General features: G+C 39.8%; 1 protein-coding gene across 2 annotated transcripts in view; it reads right to left on the minus strand.

Annotated features, from left to right (window-relative positions):
* The window catches only part of ANLN (anillin, actin binding protein), a 28,239-nt gene extending 15,296 nt beyond the window's left edge, over positions 1 to 12,943 (minus strand). For both annotated transcript variants that reach the window (XM_071736048.1, XM_071736047.1), the window contains exons 1-13: positions 12,804 to 12,943; positions 8,126 to 8,279; positions 7,427 to 7,711; positions 6,648 to 6,994; positions 5,736 to 5,958; positions 4,605 to 4,798; positions 4,361 to 4,468; positions 3,725 to 3,845; positions 2,837 to 2,953; positions 2,048 to 2,274; positions 1,503 to 1,654; positions 1,057 to 1,204; positions 284 to 419 (exon numbers count right to left, since the gene is read on the minus strand). In XM_071736048.1, coding sequence (XP_071592149.1) covers positions 284 to 419; positions 1,057 to 1,204; positions 1,503 to 1,654; positions 2,048 to 2,274; positions 2,837 to 2,953; positions 3,725 to 3,845; positions 4,361 to 4,468; positions 4,605 to 4,798; positions 5,736 to 5,958; positions 6,648 to 6,994; positions 7,427 to 7,711; positions 8,126 to 8,279; positions 12,804 to 12,821 — 2,230 coding nt within the window. In that variant the 5' untranslated portion in view covers positions 12,822 to 12,943. The remainder of the gene's footprint in view (positions 1 to 283; positions 420 to 1,056; positions 1,205 to 1,502; positions 1,655 to 2,047; positions 2,275 to 2,836; positions 2,954 to 3,724; positions 3,846 to 4,360; positions 4,469 to 4,604; positions 4,799 to 5,735; positions 5,959 to 6,647; positions 6,995 to 7,426; positions 7,712 to 8,125; positions 8,280 to 12,803) is intronic.
* Between the last annotated feature and the right edge of the window lie 10,895 nt (positions 12,944 to 23,838).

Here is a 23,838-nt window from a genome sequence, read left to right on the forward strand (position 1 = left end):
TTATGGTTGTTAACAGAGGAAAAAGTACTATTTTCTTTTGCTGCTTGTAAAACGTAACAGAATTGTTAACCATCTTCCAGAATAGTAGAGACAGAAAAAGATAACAAATTATCCTCTTGCCTATAAGAGAAACTGAGACAGAACAAGTATTTTTCCTTCACTGCTTTACAGGTGAAGAGCTATAAATAAGCATCTTCAAGGTACCTAATAAAGGCATTGCCAGAGTTCATTAATTCTTCCTTCTGTTCATGACAAAGAATTGAGCTTGGGTCTAAAAACCTACTTGCAAAGAGAAGAAGTCTTTCTGCCTCTGCTTCCTCTTGTGACCCTTTTCCATGTTCCTCATCAAAACAGCAGTTCAGAGCTTGACTGGCTTGATAAATCACTGTCTGCTGCATGTTAATCTCGTTATTCAGATCCTAGAGTAAACAAGTAGTAAAATAATGAGGAGAGATTTACTGTTACATCCAAACGAGGAAATACCACCAGATCAGCATTTATGGCTGTGCTTCAGAGAAGTGAGACCAGTTAAACCGTAAACAAGAATAAACTTGAAAATCACTGTTGCTCCTGCAATACATTCCAACACTCCATCTGCAGAATATTCCAGCATAATTTTTTCAACCTCAGAGATAATTTAAATGTGGTGGGGAGCAAACAACTTCAATGTTTGCATGCTCCATACACAGTCTAGTCTTGCTTGCAGAAATTCAGCTATGTAGGTGAACAAGTCAGTGAAGATCACAATATTGTCTACTGCAAGTATGCAATTATGAACCCTGCCTAATTAAGAGGCAGTGATTAGATATAGATTCCCTGTTGCCTTCTAAAAACAATGGCTTGTTCTTTCCAGACTTATAATATTGTATGATGCTTTTAATAGATGCATTAGCTGTTCAAATTATGCAGTAAAATGCCCTTCCATTAGATATTTTCGCTAAGCTAAGCAATATAATTTTGCAGATATAAGCAGTATGTTGATGTCCTGGGCATTCATAGGGAATATTAAGCAAGAGAATAGTAAATTAGAAAACTTTTAAGAACTGTATTAGATACCTGGATTCTCTTTTTGATATTGACTTGATCAGATGGACCATTCCTTTTCATTTCTAGTTTGGAACCAACATCTTCTTTGCAAACAATGATTTGCTTTATTGATGGACGATCAGTTTCTTTAAATCTCTGAGATCTATATGCATCAATGCTTTTAAATGAAAAAAAAAGCCATTAAATGTTTCACAGATATGCCAAGGTTCTGGTCAGTTTTTTATACATGCATATGTATCAAGTACTGACATTTTCCAACTTGCCTAAATGGCTTTAAAAAAGGCCACTTAAAATTTGAGCAACATAAAGAGGACGCAGAGCAATCTTTGAAAAAAGACAAGATATTGAAAAAAGCTTCATTTGTAGTTCAAGTAACATGCTTCATTAGAATTTAAAAAGCCAATATCTTAATTTGTACTCCTACAGAATTAAGTGTGGGTTTTTGTATTTATTACCTATATGGAAGGTTGCGATCTTCTGCCAGAGAGCCAATACTGTCTCCAGATTCTGCCCTGGGGACTTTAGTCCTTTGGAACTTGTCAGACTTCAGACTTACATCACTGATACTACTACCTTCACCAACTGATCTACAAGGAGAAACAAAGGCCTGGGGGGAAGAAAAGGTTTATTAGTTATCTGTCCACATTACTGATGATCTCTTTCCTCACCTTTACTTATTTTGCTATTACATATAAACAGTAAATTTGGAGGCTGCTTATACTATTTAACAGACATTTTAAAACTATTTCCTAGGACACAGAGCAAGCCAATTTATTTTTTTATTTTAAAGACACCAGCAGATCGTTGAATTCAAGGATATATTCAATATTCTATGCTATTTTCAGAGGAAAATAACTACCTCATTACGTTTTCATGATTAAAATTTCTCCTGTAGTTTCTTTATTTGCCCAGATATCACACTACAAAGTATCACTGCTCACAAGCAAATTGTACATCTATATGATAAACAAGTCCTTCCCCACCTCCTAAGAGCTCTCACCTCTGGACCAACAGATTCCACTAGAGGCGTTAACAGAGACATTGAGGAAATATTCAATGACTCTTCCTGCTCATCTTCATCACTTTCACCTTCCAGGCTCATGCTCATTTCTTTCTTCAGCTTTTCTATGTCTGGACCATCCTCGTGAAGAACTTCAAAAATTTCATTTATAACTTTTGAACTATTCATCTCGTCATCCACATTAATTTCAATTTCATATACTTCATCTGAAGGGTGATGTTTTAAAAATATTAGTAGCATTGAGACTGAAGTCTTCATTTTCATTAAATGAACAAAGCTATTAACAGATAAGCAACTATTTTTACATTTCATGTAAGCTTGATTAAAAAGCACATTTTATTACAGTCAGGCATATAGAACCCTAAAGTATGTTTCTGTCCTTCCTTTAATATACTATTATCACATATACTTCATAATTGCTACAGAGAGGGAATTAACAGATGCACTGGTTAGACAAGTTTCCACATTTTAACTCAAACAGTTCTGAAACTTAACCCCAAGCCCCATAATAGAGCAGTCAATTCTGTCCTTTCCAAATAAACTAATATCAGCATTTTAATATTCCCTGAAGACTTGAATGTCAAGAGATAAGGGTTATGATAAAAGAAGTCTCCTAATTTGTTTTATATAAGCATAATGACAAAACACACATAAGTGTCAGCAGATGCATGATGAATTTGTTCAGACCTGAAGGTTATTAACACTCCACTGAACAAGTGGCAACAGATAGCTAAGTGCAGCTACTTAATACATGTACTCAATACAAACCTTTTGGTTTCTCAGCAAGTTGTTCAAGTTTTGAGACAGTCATCGATTTTATAGGGCTCTTTGGCTCAGTCATCTTCAGAGGACTGGGTTTATCAGTCTCTTCACATTTAGGAGTATCTAAATAGTTTGTGAAAAAAGTCACTGAAGATTGATTTTTAAATTTTTTTTTAGTTATTGAATTTTGCAAGTTCTACAATACAGATGACAACTTTAAGAAGCCCCGCTACATAAAGTATTCCTGTTAGCTTGCTGTCAAAAAAAAAAAAAAAACAAAACAAAAAACCACAAATAAAAAAACCTATAATGCACACCATCCACAACCTGTACAGCTAGACTCCTTCCTATCTTACAACCAGAAAACTGATAGCACAAGAAACAATACTGAAACCACAGTAGAGTGCTGTTCCTTAAAAGCAAAAAGAGAAAATTTGACAAAACCCACACCAAACACAACCCAAGAGCAGGAAACTATCCTGTTTAGCTAAGAGCAAATAAACTTTATGGGCAAACAGGCTTCTTCTTTTTATGTCCCCTACTAAAAGAATTAATATCATAAGGGGATACTGAAAAGAGAAAAATTTCCTTCCCTCAGTATAGCTTAAACCTGTAACTGACAATTCTCATTCACTCATTCAGTCTCCCAACATTTAACATTCGTGGAGTAAGAAACATAGGTAAAGTCCCTGAAAAACAAAGGGCAGTCTGCCTTGCCAATCTTTGAAGGAGTATAGGAGTGCAGAGTGTTATCATAACACAAGATTTAGACAAATCACTAACTACATGAAGGGTCCAGTTCTACATGTCAGTGCTACCAGCCTCTATCAGCTCATGAGTCAGGGCTGTGCTTTAGTGCAGTATTAGACACAGGTAAACAGTGACAGTTCTTACCTGAAGATTCCACACTAGGAGACTCTGCTGGCCCATCACTTGCTGGTGTGTCCTCTGATGATCCAAAAGCAGTGGCATCTGAACTAGGAGGACGTTTCGGACTAGTCTGAGGTTGGCTTTCCTGAAAAAAATAAAAGCATAGTACATTAAGGAGGTAATGTTCAAAGCGACTAAAAAAACCACCAAAAACACACACAGCTTAAGACCTGCTAGGTCTTAAGACCTACTAGGAAAAAGTAGAAGACCTGCTAGGAAAAATAGGTTGTACATTTAATAGCAAGAAGAATCCTATTTAAATAAGAAATTCAGCTGAATAACAGAGTATTTGTGAGGGGATCTTGGGTTTGTTTTTAAAGTTACAGAATATAAAAACCATACTCAATATCATCAAATAAATAAAATCAATAAGCTTAAAGCAGTATCATTTCTCTTTTAACTGATTCTGCAAGAGGAAAAAATCTAATCACTTGTTAATAATCATACAAAAAGCTTGACAAGTGGTATTTCACAGCCTGGGCATTCACAAAGCACAGGGTTTTATCTTTTACTTACATTTGGCTATTTATCACTGTGTTCAGAACATGTTAAACCAACTCACAGACTATCACCTTTTGATACATAGAGGTAACACATTACCATTTTAGTTTCTGGAAGTTTTCTCTTCGAGCTTTCACTTTTCTCTGCACTCCACAGATTGCCCCTATCAAACCGGCCCCGGAGGCACGCAAGTTCTCGTTCACGTTCCTACACAAATAAAGGAGAATGGGGTAAAAGCTCACAGCTTTAAGATGTCAAAACATTTCAGACTGCTCAGGTAGCTGCAGTACAGCGAGATTCTTCCCCAAGTTGAAAAACAAGCTATGAATGTAGCAAGTCATACCTGCTTAAGTTGAAGCGCTAAACTGGCAGTAGAGGAATTTTCATTTTGTTTGAGAAGCCTTTCCTGGATTGTCCTTGTATTTGGGGTAATAATGGGTGTTCTGCACCCCGGAGTATTCGTTGCAGGACTCCGTGCACTGCGCTCTTGGCAGCGCTCCCCAAAGCGTTCCAGGAAGGGCTTAATTCCTGATCCCCCTACAAAGACAACTGTGTTGAATTTGCCTCAAAAGAAACTCTCAAACACACAGAAATCACTGTTACTTTGCATCCTGCTGAATTTTCTCAGTAAAGGAATTAAGCTGTCTCCTTTGCAGATCTGACTCCATTAAACTTAATACAAACTAAACCTGAAGTGCAAATCACCACAGCATCAGATCACTAAAGCAGCAAACCCGAGCAAAGAGATGTCCTCCTCTTAATAAAGTCCCCATGTGATCCATCAGTTAATTATATCCATTTGGTTTTTCAAAATTTGCTCTACAACCATCCTCCCATTCATCCTACACATAAATAAGCATTCAAGTACATAAGGTGGTTACGTTGGTGTGGCATCCACCCCCCCTTTACTGAGCTTGTCTTTTATTGTCAGCATATCTAGACACACACTTGCTCAATTGGCTATCATGTCAAAGAGTTAAGGCTGTTAGCCCAAGTTTCTAACTGAACAAGCAGTAGAACTAGGAACGATCATTTGTCTTAACATCAATGCTACCACTCAAAAGAGAATCACTATACAAAGTTACAGGACTTACCTGGCAGTTAGCAGTGATTTATTGTAACTTGTGCAGACTCTACATATAGATTGGATACACATAGTATTAAACAATTTGAAGAATCTCTGAATAGTCTCAATTAACTGATATTAGAAAAATATGTGTTTACATAGGGAGAAAAGTTAGACTGATTTTTTTCCCCAAGAATTACTAAAACCATGTCCAAGAAAATGCTCTGGCAAAATATGGAAGCTGCAGAATTCATGACAATTATTAGAGACCTCTTCAGGATTTCACTCTAATTACAGCAAGAAATAAGCATGATACAATATATTAAAGTCTTAACTAATATGTAGTTTTCAACACAGGACACAAGCCCCATTTGAATGAACATTAACTGAAGCTGCAAGACAGCTTACCTGGTGTTGTGGGTTTACCCTTAGGTTCAAGTTGCACATGTGTTCCTTTGACTGGCTCCTCTTTGGATTGAACTGGTTGAGGCAAAGTTGATTTTGCTGTTTGTGTAGGCTTCTCAGTTTTCTGAGGGCTGCAGGGATTCTCTGCTAACGGCTTCTGTACTTCAGATTCCTTAGAACAGGGAACAGTGACTCTTGAAGACTGTGTTAAGGAATTATTTGGACCCTTAACAAGAAAAAAGGAATAAAATTAAATTGAGACTGTCAATTCTTATTCTCTCAAAAGGAAAAAGAACAAAATAGTTATGCATAGCATAGTTTTAAGTATTTACCTATTCCATCAACAATAAAAAGTTTCAGAAAAAGTATTAAGCTTTTTGTAGATGTTTTTCATCCAGTATTTCAAATTACTTCAGCATTTGATTCCAGCTGCTTTTGCCAGCTACCTCAGGTGTTTTCCCATGTCTCTCTGAACAAGACTACACATGATATATATGCCATTTCATAAATGGCATAAACCAAATGATAGGTATCTAGTACTGACTATTTCAGCATTCTGACTGAATTTTCATACAGCAATAATAGTTACAATTTAAGTCAATCAACTATATGAAGCTAGAGTGAAACCCACTATCTCTGTGAGTAGCTCCACTTAAGGTCAGAAAAGCAGCAAATACCTTCACATAGATTTTACAAGACTTAAGTACACCCATCTTTAAGTATCAGTAAAGGATTCTAAGCTGGTTCAGGTCTGCCATTAAAAAAAGGCATGTGGGATTGCAATAAAGCAACTGCTGCAAATAGACTAAGATCACTCACATCAGATCTTTAAATTCAGATTAAACAGCTACGAGTTAACATTTGTCCCCCCGATACTCTTATCAATTTTTAATCAGCAACTAATCAGACACTCACCACTATCTTTGAGTTTGCTGGTTTATTAATAGAAGCCTCAACAAGCCTTTGAGAACAGGACGCAGCTTCCTGCTTGACACTGCTACTATTGATTCTAGCAGATGCTCCACTTGTAGTGGACAATTTGGATAAACAAGTAGTGCCAGGCTGTTCTTGTGCATTGTTTTGCTTTGCAGATGGATGACTTAGGTCATCTTCCCAGGAACCAATTGTAGCAGCAAGGTTAGCTAACCGGCCTCTTCTCCCAATAGGGGTGTCACTTGCCAGGATATTAGATGTGTGCTTAGGTGGAGAAACACACAGATCTTTTGACTGGAGAGGAGACAGTGGAACACATTCAGAGGGATCTGGAAAAAGAGAACACGCATTTATTGGCTAGTAAAATACACCGAGATATATTTGCATCTTTTGCATTTTTGTATACATAAAAGTTTATCAACAGTTAGACCTTCTTGTCATCAAACAGAACCAAGCTACTAGCTCTGAAGGCATTGAGACTTATCAAGTTAAATTAAAGGACATTGCAAAGCCAACACATTTTTAACCTAGCAATTTAACCTAGCCTTGCTCAACAGTGATGTAAAACATCACACTACTAGGGAAAAGTTACATAAAATAAAGCTGTGGTCAAGAATTTCATTATTTGAGGCCTTCCCTGATGCTAGGAATTCCTTATGAAAACATTAGCATTGACACACAAAAACTTATCTTCTGCTAGCAAACACCATCATCAATCCAGACACTGAAAAGCATCAGTACTACTTAAAAGTGCAACACACCCTCGCTATCCCAGCAACGCCGCTGTTCTGCCAGCTTCTGCATCCGTGACTTGACTGAACGGGCTGCAGGAGTTTCTGACTCAGTGTTTGCTTTTCCTTTTTCAAGGGGCTGAACCAGTGAAGTCCTGGTAGAAGCAGTTACGTGCAATTCCGAACTTTTCTCAGGAGAATGATGACTTGTGGAACTTGGTGGAGCTGGCTGTACATTCTCTGAACTGGAAGCTTGAGTCTCCACACTGCTAGGGCAGAGCCTCTTTGATGGTGATGGCTTTGTCCCAGGTTTTGCTGTACATGTCAGAGTACACAAGTAAGTTATTAGTATTCAAACAATGTAAAATATTTTCAGAGACAGTGCAAAACTGTAATGCAAATAAAGCTATGATTTATAAAAGCCCTGATACCCTCCCCCAAAAAAGCCTTTTCCAAATACTACCAGGCACAAGGCATTACCTTTGCTACTTTACAATTACTTTTAAGTAGCTTACTAATTACTTAGAGCAACTGCTCTCAGGGTAAGCTGAACATTAGCCTTATTCATTCCTTGTGGTCAGGTAACTGTATCCTTGATGTTTAGTTAAAGATGAACACTAAGGGTTTCAACTTGTCCTTAGGGGGAGAAAAAAAAAAAAAAAAAAAAAGAAAAAAAACCAACATGGGACTTGTATCAAAAGACCATTTTCATGAAATTTGTTAAAATACCTTCTTCACCAGGAAGAGGTGCCTGGTTACTGGTTTCTAACAAAGGCTCTCTGACCCTCTTGGTCTGCACTGTGGGTCTCACTCCTATCTTGGGTCGCTCAGCCATCTTCTTCTGCAGGTTCTCTCGCCTGGCACGAGTTCTTTCAAGGAGTTTCTGAGTAGTCAATAAATCACAATTACTACACATTGCAACAAGTCTGTTAATTAGCAGTCACCAAAATTAAAAATGTTTGGATTTCATATTGCATACACCAAGATTCACAATACCAGAGAAATTCATAGTGAAGGCTACATTAAGACAAATACAGCCCTCAGTTGTTGTTAACCAATCTACTTCAGTGCAACACAATAGAAATACTCAAAAGTCTCATTTGCTGGATGGCTGTCCACTCCTAAAAGCAGAACTAAGAAAATACATTTTCTACACTGTCAACTACATGATTTTCCCATATACCTCATTTTTCCTCACTGTGATACCCCCCAGTCTCCATACTCTGATTTCACTGTTGCAATACTCATTGTTTATCCTATTTTCAGCAAGTACCTGCTAGATATAAGGTCATATTGTAGCTCATGTTGTAGCACATTCCAAGCTACCTTGGTGCTGTGTGGCTGATCAGTACAAGTTCCTAGGATATCTGAAGTTCTTTGGCCTATCAGACTGACAAGAGACTGTTGCATTTATTTCAGAAGCAGTTGTTGGAGTCTTTTCACCTAGGCACAAACTTAACAAAGCAGTTACATTTGAGACAGCTCCTCCCTTATGAAGTAAAGCTAGGCAGCAGGTTCCAAAGCTGATCATTAAATCAACTACTGTCTTCTACTAGCTTGTCTTTCAAAGGAAACTAGGCTAAAGAGACATAAGCAAAGACAGAAAGAATAAAAAAAAAAAAAGTTACTTTAAAATTTAAGTAGTTACTTTCTGCAACTGAATCACATCACTGAATCACATGTCAATTTTGAACTGTCAAGTCTTACTAATAGGTTTTTTTCCACATGCTGCAAAAGCATATGGACAAGTCACCTGATTGACACTAGCCCTCTAACAGAACCAATAACATTGAAATGGTTGCCAAGTAGTCATAAAAGTTTCAACAAATTTAATCCACAGCTGTTAATAATAAAAAATTGCTCTTACACCTTCTAACACACAAGGTGAATTTTTCTTCCTCAAGCTTCATTTTTAAAGAATAGATTGACGTTGTAACTAGTTGCTTTAAGAAATAGGCTAATACAATATATGTAGAAGAACATATAAAGATATACTTATTAAGCTACCTAATAATCTTTCATTCCCTGGCCATTGGAAGCTTGAGTACTATGATCATATTCCATACAAAACAGCGGTTTAGTAAACTCCACATTAGTAGAAAACGACTACTCATTCCATCCAAGTTTGAAATATGTATTTTTAAAATACCACATTCATAAATCGTTATCATTCTTTTAATCATATCTAAAGGATACTTCATTACTCATTTGACCTAGGTTTTAAGGCACTTTGAAAGAAGAAATTGTGTGATTGAACTCATGGCCTTGAAAGGGAAGCATATAAACTGCACTTGTTTGTTGGCACATAAATTATTGTGAGAATTGTGCCAGCCATTATCTGTCCTGTTGCACAGCAATTAAATACACATTTGACATTTTTAACTGTCTGTGGCTGAAGTCTGAAACAATGTTCTATTGTAGGGCAACACAGGACAAATGGAATGTCAATCTCAACAGTTTTTTGTGAAAGCAAAAATCAGCTTCACTAACTTTCATACAAGAGGAGGATTTGGGGCCAGGGGGGGTTGTGCAAAACATGAAATGCCAGGAGTGACTTCAATGCTAGTTGTGTCCACATATCAAGTTTCCCTGTTTCAAGCTCCAAAAGGAAGGGCTACAAATCACAGGTAACAACCACAAAAATCAAATCTTAAAGACTATATAAATTATTTTCCTTCTTGCATGAAGCTGAGCATATCTTCCACAACAGTATTCCCATCGTTCTATTCAAATGCAGTTGCATTCCTTTCTGTTTTGTTAGTTCACTCCAGTGGAGTTTCAGTTGCTACAAATAGGATGTCACTTGCCAAGAATGCACGCCTCTGTTGTTGAACTCCAGCTCCTATTGGTGGTTCGTTTCTCAAGTTTTCCATGCTGCTGTCATAATTCAAATTCTGTTATTACACATGATGAGTAAGCCACTCACCAGAACCTGAGACTTACTTTTAATGTTCAGCAGCAAAGTATTTGCTACAAGTACCTTTTCTAAGTGTTTTACTGAGTAGGACATACCAATTTCGTTATACCTAATAACCTGAGAACTACTGTCACAGGGGATCACACTTCACATTGCAAAAACACCTTCCAAAAATGAGAAAAGACCTTCCTCCTTTAAATGTTGATGGACACTGTTGCTTTTAAAGAAGTATGTTTTAAAGTACATATTCAGCAGCACTAGAGAAGATTCTCAGGCCCACATGTGATTACAAAAATCTGTTCCAACTTCCCTGCTTTACCAGCAGAATGCAACAAAGGGAGCAAATTTATCAGTGACATTAAAGCAACAGTTAACTTCAAACTTCACCTATGCAAATTTCCTCTGAGCAACTGCACCGGTTATTTCTCTTTAGTCATCCTCCATGCTAGGAAACCATTCTTTTCTCTATGAATATTAATAAGTACTTCAAAGAACAAAATAACTTAGACTATTTCTAACAATCTGTAGTACCAATCAAAAAGCCTTTTGTGCAGGAATGGTGAATTATACAATCAACTATAAAGTAGAAGTCACAAACGGTATGTTGTCATCCTAAAAAGGATCCACTGCAGTATCTCCTCAATATGTTTTACTAATAATTTGGTTGAGATAGGTTTTACTTACAAGATTGATTAAAAGAAACATTGTTCCAGAACTGATTTGAAAGCATTCCACTGAACCTTAGAGCGAGATTTGAGATTAAATTCAGTGAGGACATAATTTGTTACTCTAAACTGATTAGCGAACACCAAATTAGCAGCATACTTTGACCTATTAAGGCACAAATTACACTGCTCTATGCAATCGACACTTAGAGTGCCTCACCAGTTCCCTGCAAGAAACGGTAATTTGTAGACAAAAGATTATCTGAAAATAGTTAAGAAAAATATACCTAAAGAAAAAAGGAACGCAAGTACTTCATAAAAAGCGGTAAAAAGCTTTGCTTTAAAATCGTTAAACTTCAATATAACTGTATGAATCTTGCTCAGACTTTTACGTAACAGCAGAGAAGGTCCTCCAACATTCTTGATAGGTAACATTTCAGGCGCTCTGCAGTACTAGCTAGCAGTTGAGTGAAGTTTGCCATGAGGAGCGGCCTCACAGTTGGTCACAGCTTTCAAAAATCAGTTATTTAAAATCAAGAAGGGCGTGTTGAGGTTGGAATATCTCCCAGCATGCAAAACCATTGCAAAACCATTTTAAACTGGATTCAGTAGTCTGGACTTGAAGTTTACTTAAGACTAGTTGGATCATGCCACTCCCTACCATTTAAGGAAGGAGGTTTTAGATGTTTATAATATGGCAAGTTTAACATGGGGGCAGGGTAAATCTGCCGTGGCATAACACATTAACTAAATATGTTCAAGACCAATGTCTTATGTACAGTTTTTTTAAAAGTGATCTTAACTGTAGCTTTTTTTGGGGTGCATAATGTATTTAAAATATGACATCTTCATAAGCAAACTGTTTTCAAGGGGAGAAGAGAGTATTTCATCAATATATTTCACATGGCTTTTTTTAAAAATAAAAGTTTAGGGGTTTTTTTAGACAGGCTGTGAATTGAAGGCCATTTTTAGTATGGCATTTCTTAAAGCAATTGCAAGGCAGGTCTCCAACTTTACATCTGTCACACAAAATCAGAGTACAACACCACATCTTTAAGAAACCTCCGACCTTCACACAGATTCAACCCTGTCACGTCCACTCATTTTGTTATAATTTTGCCACTGTAAAACTTCCAAGTCCACCTTAATGACTGACTTTTTCTTTAAACAGGAAGCGAAACTGTGCCTGCCACAGCGACCAACCACAGGTGGCAAGAATGTCAACTAGGACGCATTTGCAATTAGATGGGGGCTGCTTTGGGCAAACTTCACACCCGACCCTTAGATACGGCAGGCACGATGTGTGTCAATACCACTCCCATCAGCTTCCAGGGTCCCTTCCGTTTCAGCCGAAAATCTTATCTGCCGGACGCACATGAAAGGCAAGCAGTAAAGCGCTTGGAAACACAATCGAGTATCAGGCCGGTTTAGACAAAGTTCTCTCCTCCACAAACCCTTTCGTGAGCAACCCCTCTGTCCTCTCCCCGAAGGGATCTGAGGGGCTGCAGTGCTGGAGGTGGAGCAAGACGAGAGAGAGTCACCCCTTGCAGAGAAAGAGACTCAACAGAAGCCCACAAACTCCGGGCAACGAAGGTAAAAGTGGATGAGGGGCGCTGACAAGTCTGAGCCAGAGCTTGGGAGAAAGCATTCCGCTCCAAGAGCTCAACCACAAGGAGCAGCTGCCCTGCGGACCCTGGCCGGCCCTTGCCGCCCTCTGTCCCTGCGGCGCCAGACACTGACAACTCCGCCGCTACCCCGGAGCAAGCCCCAGGTGTGCTCCCTCCATAGCTCACGCCTCGGGGACTGGCCTACGCCCTGTCCTCACCTCAGTGAACGGGTCCATCTCCACCGCTGCTGCTGCTGCTGCTGCTGCTGCTGCTGCTGCTGCTGCTGCTGCTGCTGCTGCTGCTGCTGCTGCTGCTGCTGCTGCTGCTGCCGCCGCCCGCCAGCGGCACAGCCACCACCCCAACCGCTCCTCAAATTTGAATTTCAGCGCCCGCCTAAGCCGCGCATGCGCGGGGCGGGGCCAGAGGTGCGCTCAGCAACGGCCCTTGCCCTCCGCAGCGTCGGCGGGCACTGATTGACAGCAGCGCTGCCCAATCAGACAGCAGCCTGCCCGGCTCTCCTGTCCCCTTCGCGGACTGCCGGGCCCTGTGAGAGAGAGAGGACGGGAGGCGGGGGCTAAGCAGGGGGTTTCCTTGGACCGCGGCGATTCGGGGGTGTCCTGCGTGACGGCCCGAGACGGTTCTGCTTTTCCCGGGTCCGGGAGCAGGGCCTTGATTCGGGTGTCGTACCCTCGGGTGTCTGTCACCTGGTTGTGTCGCTCAGAGTTTGCGTGTGCTGGGCGCAGGAAGCTTCTGCAGCTAAGGTGTCTTGCTCTGTTCCTTCTCCTCCTCCGTGTCTGCCCAGCTGGTTGCAAACTGTGTATTTAAAAAAAAAAAAACAAACCAGACTTTTTTTTCTCCCTTGCAGGCAAGTAGAGCAATACTGCCTGGGGGATTCCACATCTTGCTAGAGCTGCTCAAAGGACCATTCCTGGAGCCTTCTTGGTGTGAGGTTTTGTAATGGAGTAGATACCCCAATACAGCTGTGGAAGTTGCAGCTCCTTCTCCTGCCCATGTTCTCATCAAACCTCACCCACAAGTTCCTCCTGCTGCTCTCCGCATCACTGATTGACCATTTTTGATGTGAACGGGTTATGGACACTGAATTGACAGATACACATTGGGTGCTTATATCCAATCCTTGCTGTCACAGATCCAGTGACAAATACATACACAGTTTCATTAGGGTTTTTTTTGTCTCATTCTTCCTGGAAGGTTGCTGTAGGCTGTTCAAATGACTAAACCCCATCAAATTTCCAATCTATCTATACATACTGCCCTATATAAGAAAACAGAGTTCATTACAATGCCTGAATGCTCTTCTTTCCCAGTGTTGTGCTTCTTTCCTCTTGAAGTATTTATAGAGAGCAGCCATTTCTTCCAACCTCTACTTTGCCCTGCTAAACAAACCATGCTCTTCTAATCATCCCTCATAAAAAAAATCTTTCCAATGCCTTCCTTGCAAACAGCATCAGTGTGCAGCAGGTTCTAAAAAAATATAACTTTAAATAGACAATTTCCAAATAAATCTTCAAGAATGGGCACCCTGGCCAACAAATGTTCCTGCACCATTCTCAGATAAACAAGGATTGAAGCAGCATGAGGTCCAGCATCAAAACCTGCTCGCACACCAGGCTGAAAATTCGGGCTTGGCATATAACACTTATCATTCATTCATAATCTATGAACCAGCCTGTGCAGTGATAAGGACAGGCTTTATATCCTTCAAGAGGAAGTAGGTATAGCTATCACTGGTTAATAACAGGGGCATTCCTTTAATGGAGCAGTAGAGAATCAATGCAGGCAAATGCCAGAAACCAAAATTGCCAATATGGAGCTCAAAGAAGTCAGCAGAAATGAAGAGAGAATTACCATTAACTCTTTTATTCCTCCTGCTACTCCAGAAGAGGTCATGCACAGTTTGAGCCCATTCAACGTAAGAGAATGAATGCATTTTGAACATACTTTCTGCTTTACATGTGGATCTGTGAGAATAATATAATGCAGCTCCAGCTGTTGTTGCATTGCCAAATGTGGTTCCATCCATTGGTATTGCCTTTCAAATTATACAGCATAGTGAATGATGCTTAGCCTGGGGGCCAGCTGAAACGGTGCTAGCTGCACTGTTAGTGTACCTAATAATCTTACCTGGTACTTAACATTTCAAAAAGAGGGAAATACTAATGTTTTATTCTCTAAAATAAATCTATTGTAAATTTTTTTTTCTATGAAGTAGATTCTGAAAAACAAAATTGAGGTCCCTATCTCTTAAAAGGTCCCCATATCTGCTTAAAATGTCAGTGTAATGTGGATGTGACAAATATCCTTTCCTTTTGGTCTCTACAGAGACAATAATTTCTTCCACTTGGATCCAGGGTCAATGGGGCCCTTACAGAAATTAGTAGAATACTTGGTTACTCAACTTCTCATGGGGTTATGTTTATTTTTCAGAGAAGCAACAGAGAGTAAATATGTCTTATCCTTATATTGTTCCAAAGAGCCAAAAAAAGTCAGTCTTTTTCAGGCATGGTGTTATAAAATGGCTACATTGATCCATTGTCTACATAATGGGGCAGTTGGGTAGGTATGGCCCATAGAAATGAAATTCCAGTCATGGCTCTTTTTTTCTAAATAAATCAATAAAGCTACTTACAACGTACAGAAAATACCAACTGCTGTTTCACAATTTGAAGGCATAAAGAAAAAGAGAAGGAAAGAAAGGAATGTAGCGTTGAAACCAGCAGAACAATGAGCTGGCTCTGCCTGCTGAAGAACGTTAAATTTTATGCCAGCCTTTTGCATTCAGAAATTATGAATCACACCCTTCACTGTCTCCTCACCCCATGTGATAGAGCTTAAGATTTCTTTTTGCCAGGGGTAAGCTAATGAAAAGTAATCTTTTCTGTAACAATAAATAACACAATACAAAGGACTTGGGGAACAGTTTTTGCTAGCTTGCAGTTTTCATGGGAATTGAGAGTGTGGGCATGAAAGCTTGTAATTTGTTTTTTAACATGGCAGGAAGAACATTTGTACTTTCCCAAGTTTTCCTTCAAAACTTTTTAAAATATGCTGACTGTTTTCAGGATGTATTTCAATTTTCAGAGAGTTAAATAAGTTTGCAGTAGCACTCTAATAAGAATAGTGCACTTTTTAATCAATAAGGTATTGTATATATACTATATTTATGGTATATACTTATATGGGGTGCTAGCCAAAGTTTTTTTTAGTTCTGGTTTCCTTACAATACCAATACAATAATAAATGTAAAGTATTGAAGGCAAAAATACTGAGCCCAGTGTAGTGTAGTTCAATGTATAGCTTGGTATAGCTCCATTCTGTAAACCTCAGAGTACAGTTCCTAAAACTTCCTTTCTGCTGAGAAATAGCAAGCCAAAGGTGATTATCCTTCTTTTGTCAACTCCTGTGATAATCGCAGAAGCAAATTAGGCTGACATTTTCCAGTAAAATAATGTATTTGTGTCAGGAACGAGACAGGTTCTGTGAGTGAGTAACCCAAAGCATTTGGATGGATTTAAATTAGCCAAGTTCAGTGCACAAGTCTCTCTAGAAGGAAACTGATAAGCAGCTAAATCATAGAATCATAGAATTGACTGGGTTGGAAGGGACCTCGGAGATCATCAAGTCCAACCCTTGATCCACTACCGCTGCAGTTACCAGACCATGGCACTGAGTGCCACATCCAGTCTCTTTTTAAATATCTCCAGGGATGGAGAATCCACCACTTCCCGGGGCAGCCCATTCCAATGGCTGATCACCCTCTCAGTAAAGAAATTCTTTCTAATGTCCAACCTAAACCTCCCCTGGCACAACTTGAGACCGTGCCCTCTTGTCTTGCTGAGAGTTGCCTGGGAAAAGAGACCAACCCCCCCCTGGCTACACCCTCCTTTCAGGGAGTTGTAGAGAGTGATGAGGTCTCCTCTGAGCCTCCTCTTCTCCAGGCTGAACAGCCCCAGCTCCCTCAGCCTCTCCTCACAGGACTTGTGCTGGATCCCTTCACCAGCCTAGCTGCCTAGCTCAGTCAGACTGCAGGATCATGAGACCTCATAAATGTTACAGACCAAGTTTCAGCTGGGACTGTGTTGTAGAATACCAAAGGGCTTGGTTTATTCACCTGCCTTGGTAAGCACTGTTTTGGGGAAAATCCCTTAAAATGGACATTTGCTGGGGGAAAACCTGCTGCATTTTCAGAGTAAACAGGAAGAATTTCAAACATGAATCTCTCACTTGTCCTTTGTAAGAAAATGGGAGGTTCTTGAGACAAGACTGGCTTTCAGAAGGCACCATTTATAATAAAGTTTGGAAAAGCATAAAATCATTTATATTTTGCACTAAATTACCATACAATGACACTGGTGGATTAGTTTCAACTGCTGTCAGAACTGAAATGCACCATCATATATGGAGAGCACATAGGAAAATCAAAGAGAAATTGAAGCTGGAAAGAAAAGCAAAAATATTATTGGGAGAAAGAATTAAAAAAAAAAAAAAAAAAAAAAAAAAAAAGCAGAGAATGGCAAATAACTAGGGAAGATAACAAAACAGGAGGAAATGACAGACAACAAAATATATTAAAATGGAAAAAATAGTGAAATGAGGAGTGAGACAAAACTTGTATTTCATTAACAATAAGAGATAGTTGTCAAGTGAATTCAGTTTCAGAAGAAATCTCAAGAGTGGTTGATCTCTGCATTTTTACACGGCTGTGGGAGTTGAGAAACATTTGCCTGTCATGCAAGCTGAAAGGATTTATTGTGTTCACAATTTCCTTAGTATAATATTGCATTTGTATCACTAAATCAAGGAAAGTTTCTCAGGACCTTTCATTTAGGTCTGGTAGATTTACACAAGAGACTAGGAATTAGACTTTCTCCTTTTGTGTTTCAGTTATAAAATACTTGCTTTTTCGTTCTGTATCTATACAGTACAGCTGTGCCATTTTCTGACATAAACATTTTGAAAATAAGCAAAGGGCCTGGGAGTACTCAAGTGCCATTATGTAATTTAGACCATTACTTTAATTTACAGGTGCCTGAGGACTTATTTGCAACCATGTATCATAATGCAAATTATGAGTAATCACATAAGCAATGTCACCGACCTGATTGTATCACATTTTATATTCTAGAAACAATCTTCTGGAAGATGGAAAAATTAGGAGATTATTGTTGAAAAATCATTTTTCACCAAAAAAAAATTGTTTTCTCAGCTATAGTTCATTTTTTCTGAAGATGCAGTATGCTGTAAGCTTCACAGGTGATAAGTTCTAAAATCCTTCTTGTTGTCTTATTTTTATATTTTAAATTAATATATTAAATTATATGACACATGTAAAATACATCCTAAACAATGCCCAAGAATGGTACCTACAAAATGACCTTACAGTTTTAAAACCTGTAGTAGATACTCCAAGATACACATTGCATATATATGCCTTGATAGTCAAGAAAAGACCTTAGGGTATGAAATGGATTTTACATGAATTCATTACTTATTTTTGGTCTTCACTTTCCATGTCATTCATCTTAAGAAAAAAAAAAAAAAAAAAAAAAGCCATGCAACCATGCAACGACATGGAATCTTTTCTTGTAATAGTAGCATTTTTACACTAGAGGGTGCTACTTAGACAGGACTTAAGGCTGCTTGGTGTTTTGCTTCGGAAAGCCCAGTATTTGGAAAAAAATGCACATCTGAAAGAAACGGCAGCTGTTTTCAAAATGAGAGTTTCTACCGAAATTTGAACAAGCGCAATTAAAACGTAATGGTAATTATATTTTCCACACACCTACCCATGAAGAACAGTGGTAATATAATACAGTCATCTCAGGTTCAGTAGATGCTAATTCTGTAATTACACTGAAGCTGTGTTAAAGATGAGTGAATATCCCTAATATTTCAATCTTATTTTGCTTAAAAGCCTATTATGCAACAGAAAATAGATTATCTAAAGGAATATGAAAGTGAAATCATGGCTTCTTGTTAATGAGAGGCACAGAAACATCTGATGGATTAAACCATAAAGTAGACATCTATAGTACAAATAGAGTGTCACGGTATATCTGGGTGTGATATGATGCAAGGTTTTACCTCACTTTGCAATAAAACAGGGAAAAAGGCAAAGGGAATGGAAATGGCCTAGAGGTTATTTTAAATAACTTCCCTCATGCTTTCAGAGGTGGTGAGGATTATCAGAGCCCTGAACATGCCTCTCCATGTGTCCAGGGGCTTTGGCTGATTGCAGTCAGAGCCCACATGGAGATGCTGGATGCCTTGGGCTGTGAAGAGAGCTGCTGCTCCTTGACAACAGTTTGGAAGTGGCTTGGTATGGACAGCTTGCCTTGTTATATATCTCATTAAAAAAATCTCTTCACCTCAGAGGACCTGTAAGAGGGCACGATGCTGTGTGCCCTGCACTGTCCCCCACTCGTGTGCTCCAGAGCTCCAACTCCACGACTGTGATAAAATGGGACCTAGGGAATCTCCAAAACCAGGTATGAGAGGGAGGAGAATAAAGTCTGCAAAGAACTTGGCTTATGCTTCTCCCAAGCTGCAACACTATTTACAGCAGATGAATTTGTCACTGGTACCACTTGAAATGGATTATTCACCATGGAGTAAATGAAATAGCCCCAGATATTTTATAGTTCCATCCAACTCCACAGACTGCAGAAACCTTCAACGGTAGCAGTGTCAAGTATGTACATGGAAACAGGAAAAAGAGAGTGGTCTTACATCTTGAGTTCTGCCTCTCACTGAGTCCAGTGCTTTACTTTGAAAACAGGGGTTACCAGAAGATTACCTTCTCCAGGCCAGGCAAATGCCCTTCTGTTCTACAGATGCTGTCCTAAGTGAGAGGGTCTGGAGGTCTCATGCACTGAAATACTTCCATGAAGAAAGAGATTGCTGTTCTTTCCCCAGCTGCTGGGTCTTTGCCCACTGTGAAAGCTCTGCTCCCAGCACTGGGGCTCCAGCTCTAGGCGAGTCCTGGCCCTGGTGTGCAGATGAGGTATCTTTCCCCAAAGCATGGTGTGGTCATGCCTATTCCTGCATGTTGCATCTTGTCAAATGCTGCTAAGACAGTGGTTTTTGTTCCCTGGATATCCCCTTTTCATTTTCCAAGGCTGTTGTATAGCCTGGATCAGCTAAAAATAGGAGACTGGGCAGGGGGTGTGGAAGAGGAAGGTCAATAGGGAGGGCAATATTGTGCTTTTCTCTGGTGTGTTAAGAAAAAAGTAGAGTCCTCAACTCATCATCCAAAAAGGGCAATGGATTACTATGAAAACATTTTCTTTTCAACCGCAGTTGTCTCAGCACCACAGGAGATTTGGGAAACTTCAAAAGGCCCAAAGAGACTAACATTTTAAAAACTCTCATCGTTTGGGGGCAGATTGTTGTTACCCCTATGGTGCCTGACCTGGTGTTTGTGTTGCCACAGCAAAGTAGCTGTGAATCCTCTGCAGGTGTATGTGGTTTGGGCAGGTAGCCTGCCAGCCCTGCTGCCACTGCCAAAGGCAACACTCTGCCTTTCTCAGAAGGACCCCTGCTGCAGAACTGGGCAGATGGTTGGAGGAGGAAAGGTCATGAGGGGTTGTACTGGGCCATCAGTCCATACTATAAGCAGGTGGATGTTTGATTGCCACTCATGTATTCACAGTTCTCTGCCATAAGAAAGCAGCTTTTTGCATTTTTTTAGTAGGTGCAAGTGTACAACAGACATTTATGATTTTGCCCCCATAAAACACACAGTGGTCAGCTACATTTGTAGGTTTGCATCACATGGATCCTACACAGCTTTCAATTCTCTGAACTTTACTGCAAGGTTTGCCTGCATTTTGTTTCCCCTTGTTGGGCTGAGTTTATGGTATTGAGACTCTTTAGCATGAAGTGGAAACAAGTTCAATTGCTAAATCAATCCAAATACAGGAATTGTATCAAGCTGTGCTCTTCAAGGCATTTTAAAATAGTAGTCCCATTGAATAAGACTGTGTGAGTAAGCAGCTCCCACAAGCATGTGCTGGTGTGTACTAGAAATGTAGGATCCAGCTGGAATCAGACAGCAAAGTCAGACATTTCAGAAGGGGTTTCTGGAAAGAAGATGTCTGGAAGGAGGGTCCATGAAATTGTTTGGTCAGAAGACACTCAGCCAGCTAAGTCATTAAGCTGGGTGGGGAAGGCTAACCTTGCCACTCTGATAGCCCTGAAGCCCTGCCAAATTATGCAGAGTTAGTTAAGGACTCTCATTCTCAGGGATTCTTGTCAGCACAGAGAGAAGAAAGATGTTAGTGTGAATATGGGGGAGGAACCAAATAAATCAACAGTAAAAAAGTGAAACAAGTGTGCGTGTGTGTATATATATACATATAAACATACATGCATATTTAAAATCCAAATGCACATAGATATATACATTTATATATAAATGTGTGTTTAAATTTTGCAGTCTTAGCTTGTGACAGATGTAGAGATCAATAAAATGAATGTATCACTGCCCTTCCAGACTATATATGCTGCAGAGCTTATTGATTCCAGTATTTCTATAAAGATATTTTTCTGCATGCATGACATTGCAATATTTTTTTACCAGATGAATTTGAAATTATCTCTGAAGGCATGACCTGGTATGTCTGAAATTATCTCAGAAAGTAACATTATGTTGAAGCTGAAATACAACATTCATACCAGTTTGAATTCCGTCCCCTAACAATGCATAAATGATACCAAGATGTAGATCTATTAAGATCTATAGATCTATGTAGATCTATGTAGATCTATAAGAACCTTATTCTTTAAGCTGTATTGCACAGTGTGGCTCATCTAAATCTTACCATTTGTCCCCATGTCCCCTCACCTCACTACAAGGTGGGCCATGCCAGCTGCTCTGACAGCCTCCAGGAATGTTTTCATGGCAGAGGAGCTCATCTTTTTCTGACTGCCCATCCATACAGACTTGCAGGCTAAGTCATCTTTGAGGTCAGAACTGTCAGAGGTACATTAAACACCGATATAGTATTTTATACACAAGCATTGAGATGCCTAGTAATGTTTTTCATTTTCACCTTTCCACATTATGCTTTTAATGAACAAACATGACAAAGCTTGTTCAGAGCCAAAGCAGAAAACAGGGGCAGGTGGTCTTTTAGTATCCCCCCTCTGTGCCTTCTGCTACTGCCTTTGGCATCCTCCTGCTAGAGCCAGGAGCTGGCACGACCTAACAAAACCTTCAAGCCACCCTGCAAAGGAAAGAGGCTAGCAGGAAAAGAAGAAATAAGATGAAGGCAGCAGTTTCAGGGGTGACTGAATGCCCTAGCACTTGATGAAAAAGGACATGCAGACCTGAGGGAGGAGCAGGCAGGAGATGAGGAGAATGGACAGAAGGCATCCACCAGAGGGAGAAAAGAGGTGATATATTTGTAAAATACACATCAAAAAAGGAGTTGTTTTCACTGCTATGGCTCCCAAGCATATATATTAAGTAGCATCTCTAAGAGGAGAATTCAGGATCTATGCAGCAGAACCATTGGGGAGTTATAGTAAAATGGTACATTAACTTCACATTGTAGCAGCCATTGATCGTTTCTTCATCTGCTGTGCTGATTATTTGCAGTGCTTGAAGTGTTTCACTGTTTTCAGGGGTTTTTTTTCTATAGTTGTCATGTATCACAAGCAACTCTAACTCATCAGCAATAACTTTGTCTGTTTAAATTTAGAAGTGTTTATTCAGTTCCTGCAATTTGAGATTTGGAGACAAGCCTATGGGTTCCAGATATTACAGTGTTAGCAAAATGCTTTAGAGGGTATTTTAGGTTAAACTTAGACATGTTGACAGAGCATATATCTTTTCTGTTCTTCAAAGAATATGAGTTAAAAGGGACATCAAATTTATCAGCAAGGTAGAAGTGTGTTTCAGCAATAGCACTTCTTTAGCAGTCTGAGAAAAATGTCATCTCAGTCTTTTCATAGCTTAAAAGTCTTTATATCACTCAGTGGTAAAGGAAATGCAAGTATGTGCTTTACACTTTTTAAATTATTGCCTTTGAAGAGTGATATGAAAGCAGACAGAACTATCTGATCAGTGTCCTCCCAGCTGCATGACTGCATACATGCAAATGCCTTTAAGAAGGATTTGTGAAGTTCACCCAAGCTTTTCCAGGTAGGACATGAGAAGCTGTTCTCAGAAGGCCGAACAAGCTATGATCTGTGGACTTCCCAACCCTGCCATGTGATGATACAGGCAGATCTCATACCTTATAGGACATTGCTATGGAGAGTTATGGGTACTCTCCATAGTGAGAGCAGCCAGGCAGAAAGGGACCTGGGAGTCTGGATTGACAGGAAGCTGAACATGAGCCAGCAGTGTGCCCAGGTGGCCAAGAAGGCCAATGGCATCCTGGCCTGTATCAGAAACAGCGTGGCCAGCAGGTCCAAGGAAGTGATTCTGCCCCTGTACTCAGTGCTGGTGAGGCCACACCTCGAGTACTGTGTCCAGTTCTGGGCCCCTCAGTTTAGGAAGGATATCGAGGTCCTGGAGCAGGTCCAAAGGAGGGCAACCAGGCTGGTGAAGGGACTCGAGCACAGGCCCTATGAAGAGAGGCTGAGAGAGCTGGGGCTGTTCAGCCTGAAGAAGAGGAGGCTCAGGGGAGACCTAATCGCGCTCTACAACTTCCTGAAAGGAGGGTGTAGCCAGGTGGGAGTTGGTCTCTTTTCCCAGACAACTTTCAACAAGACAAGAGGACACAGTCTTAAGTTGTGCCAGGGGAGATTTAGGTTAGATATTAGAAAGAATTTCTTTACGGAGAGGGTGATCAGGCAATGGAATGGACTGCCCAGTGAGGTGGTGGATTCTCCGTCCCTGGAGACATTTAAAAAGAGACTGGATGGGGCACTCAGTGCCATGGTCTAGCAACCGCACCAGTGGGTCAAGGGTTGGACTTGATGATCTCTGAAGTCCCTTCCAACCTGGCTAATTCTGTGATTCTATGATTCTGTACTCTCCTATACCTGCATTGCAGGTATTGATTTATTGATGGGAGGAAAGGTAGAAAGCATTCAATGGTTACACAACTGTAACTGCTACAGGAGAATAGCTTGTTGCTATGTGATGCTTAATAGGCTTTTTGAAACAAGCAGATTACATTTCAAGGAGTGGAAGGTTTGACAAGCGAAGAAATAGATTGCACAAAAAGTAAACCAACAGAAGGGTGCAATATAATATCTATCTTCTACTTTAAATTGTGT

This window comes from Heliangelus exortis, chromosome 2 (assembly GCF_036169615.1).
Source record: "Heliangelus exortis chromosome 2, bHelExo1.hap1, whole genome shotgun sequence".
NCBI classification, from domain to species: Eukaryota; Metazoa; Chordata; class Aves; order Apodiformes; family Trochilidae; genus Heliangelus; species Heliangelus exortis.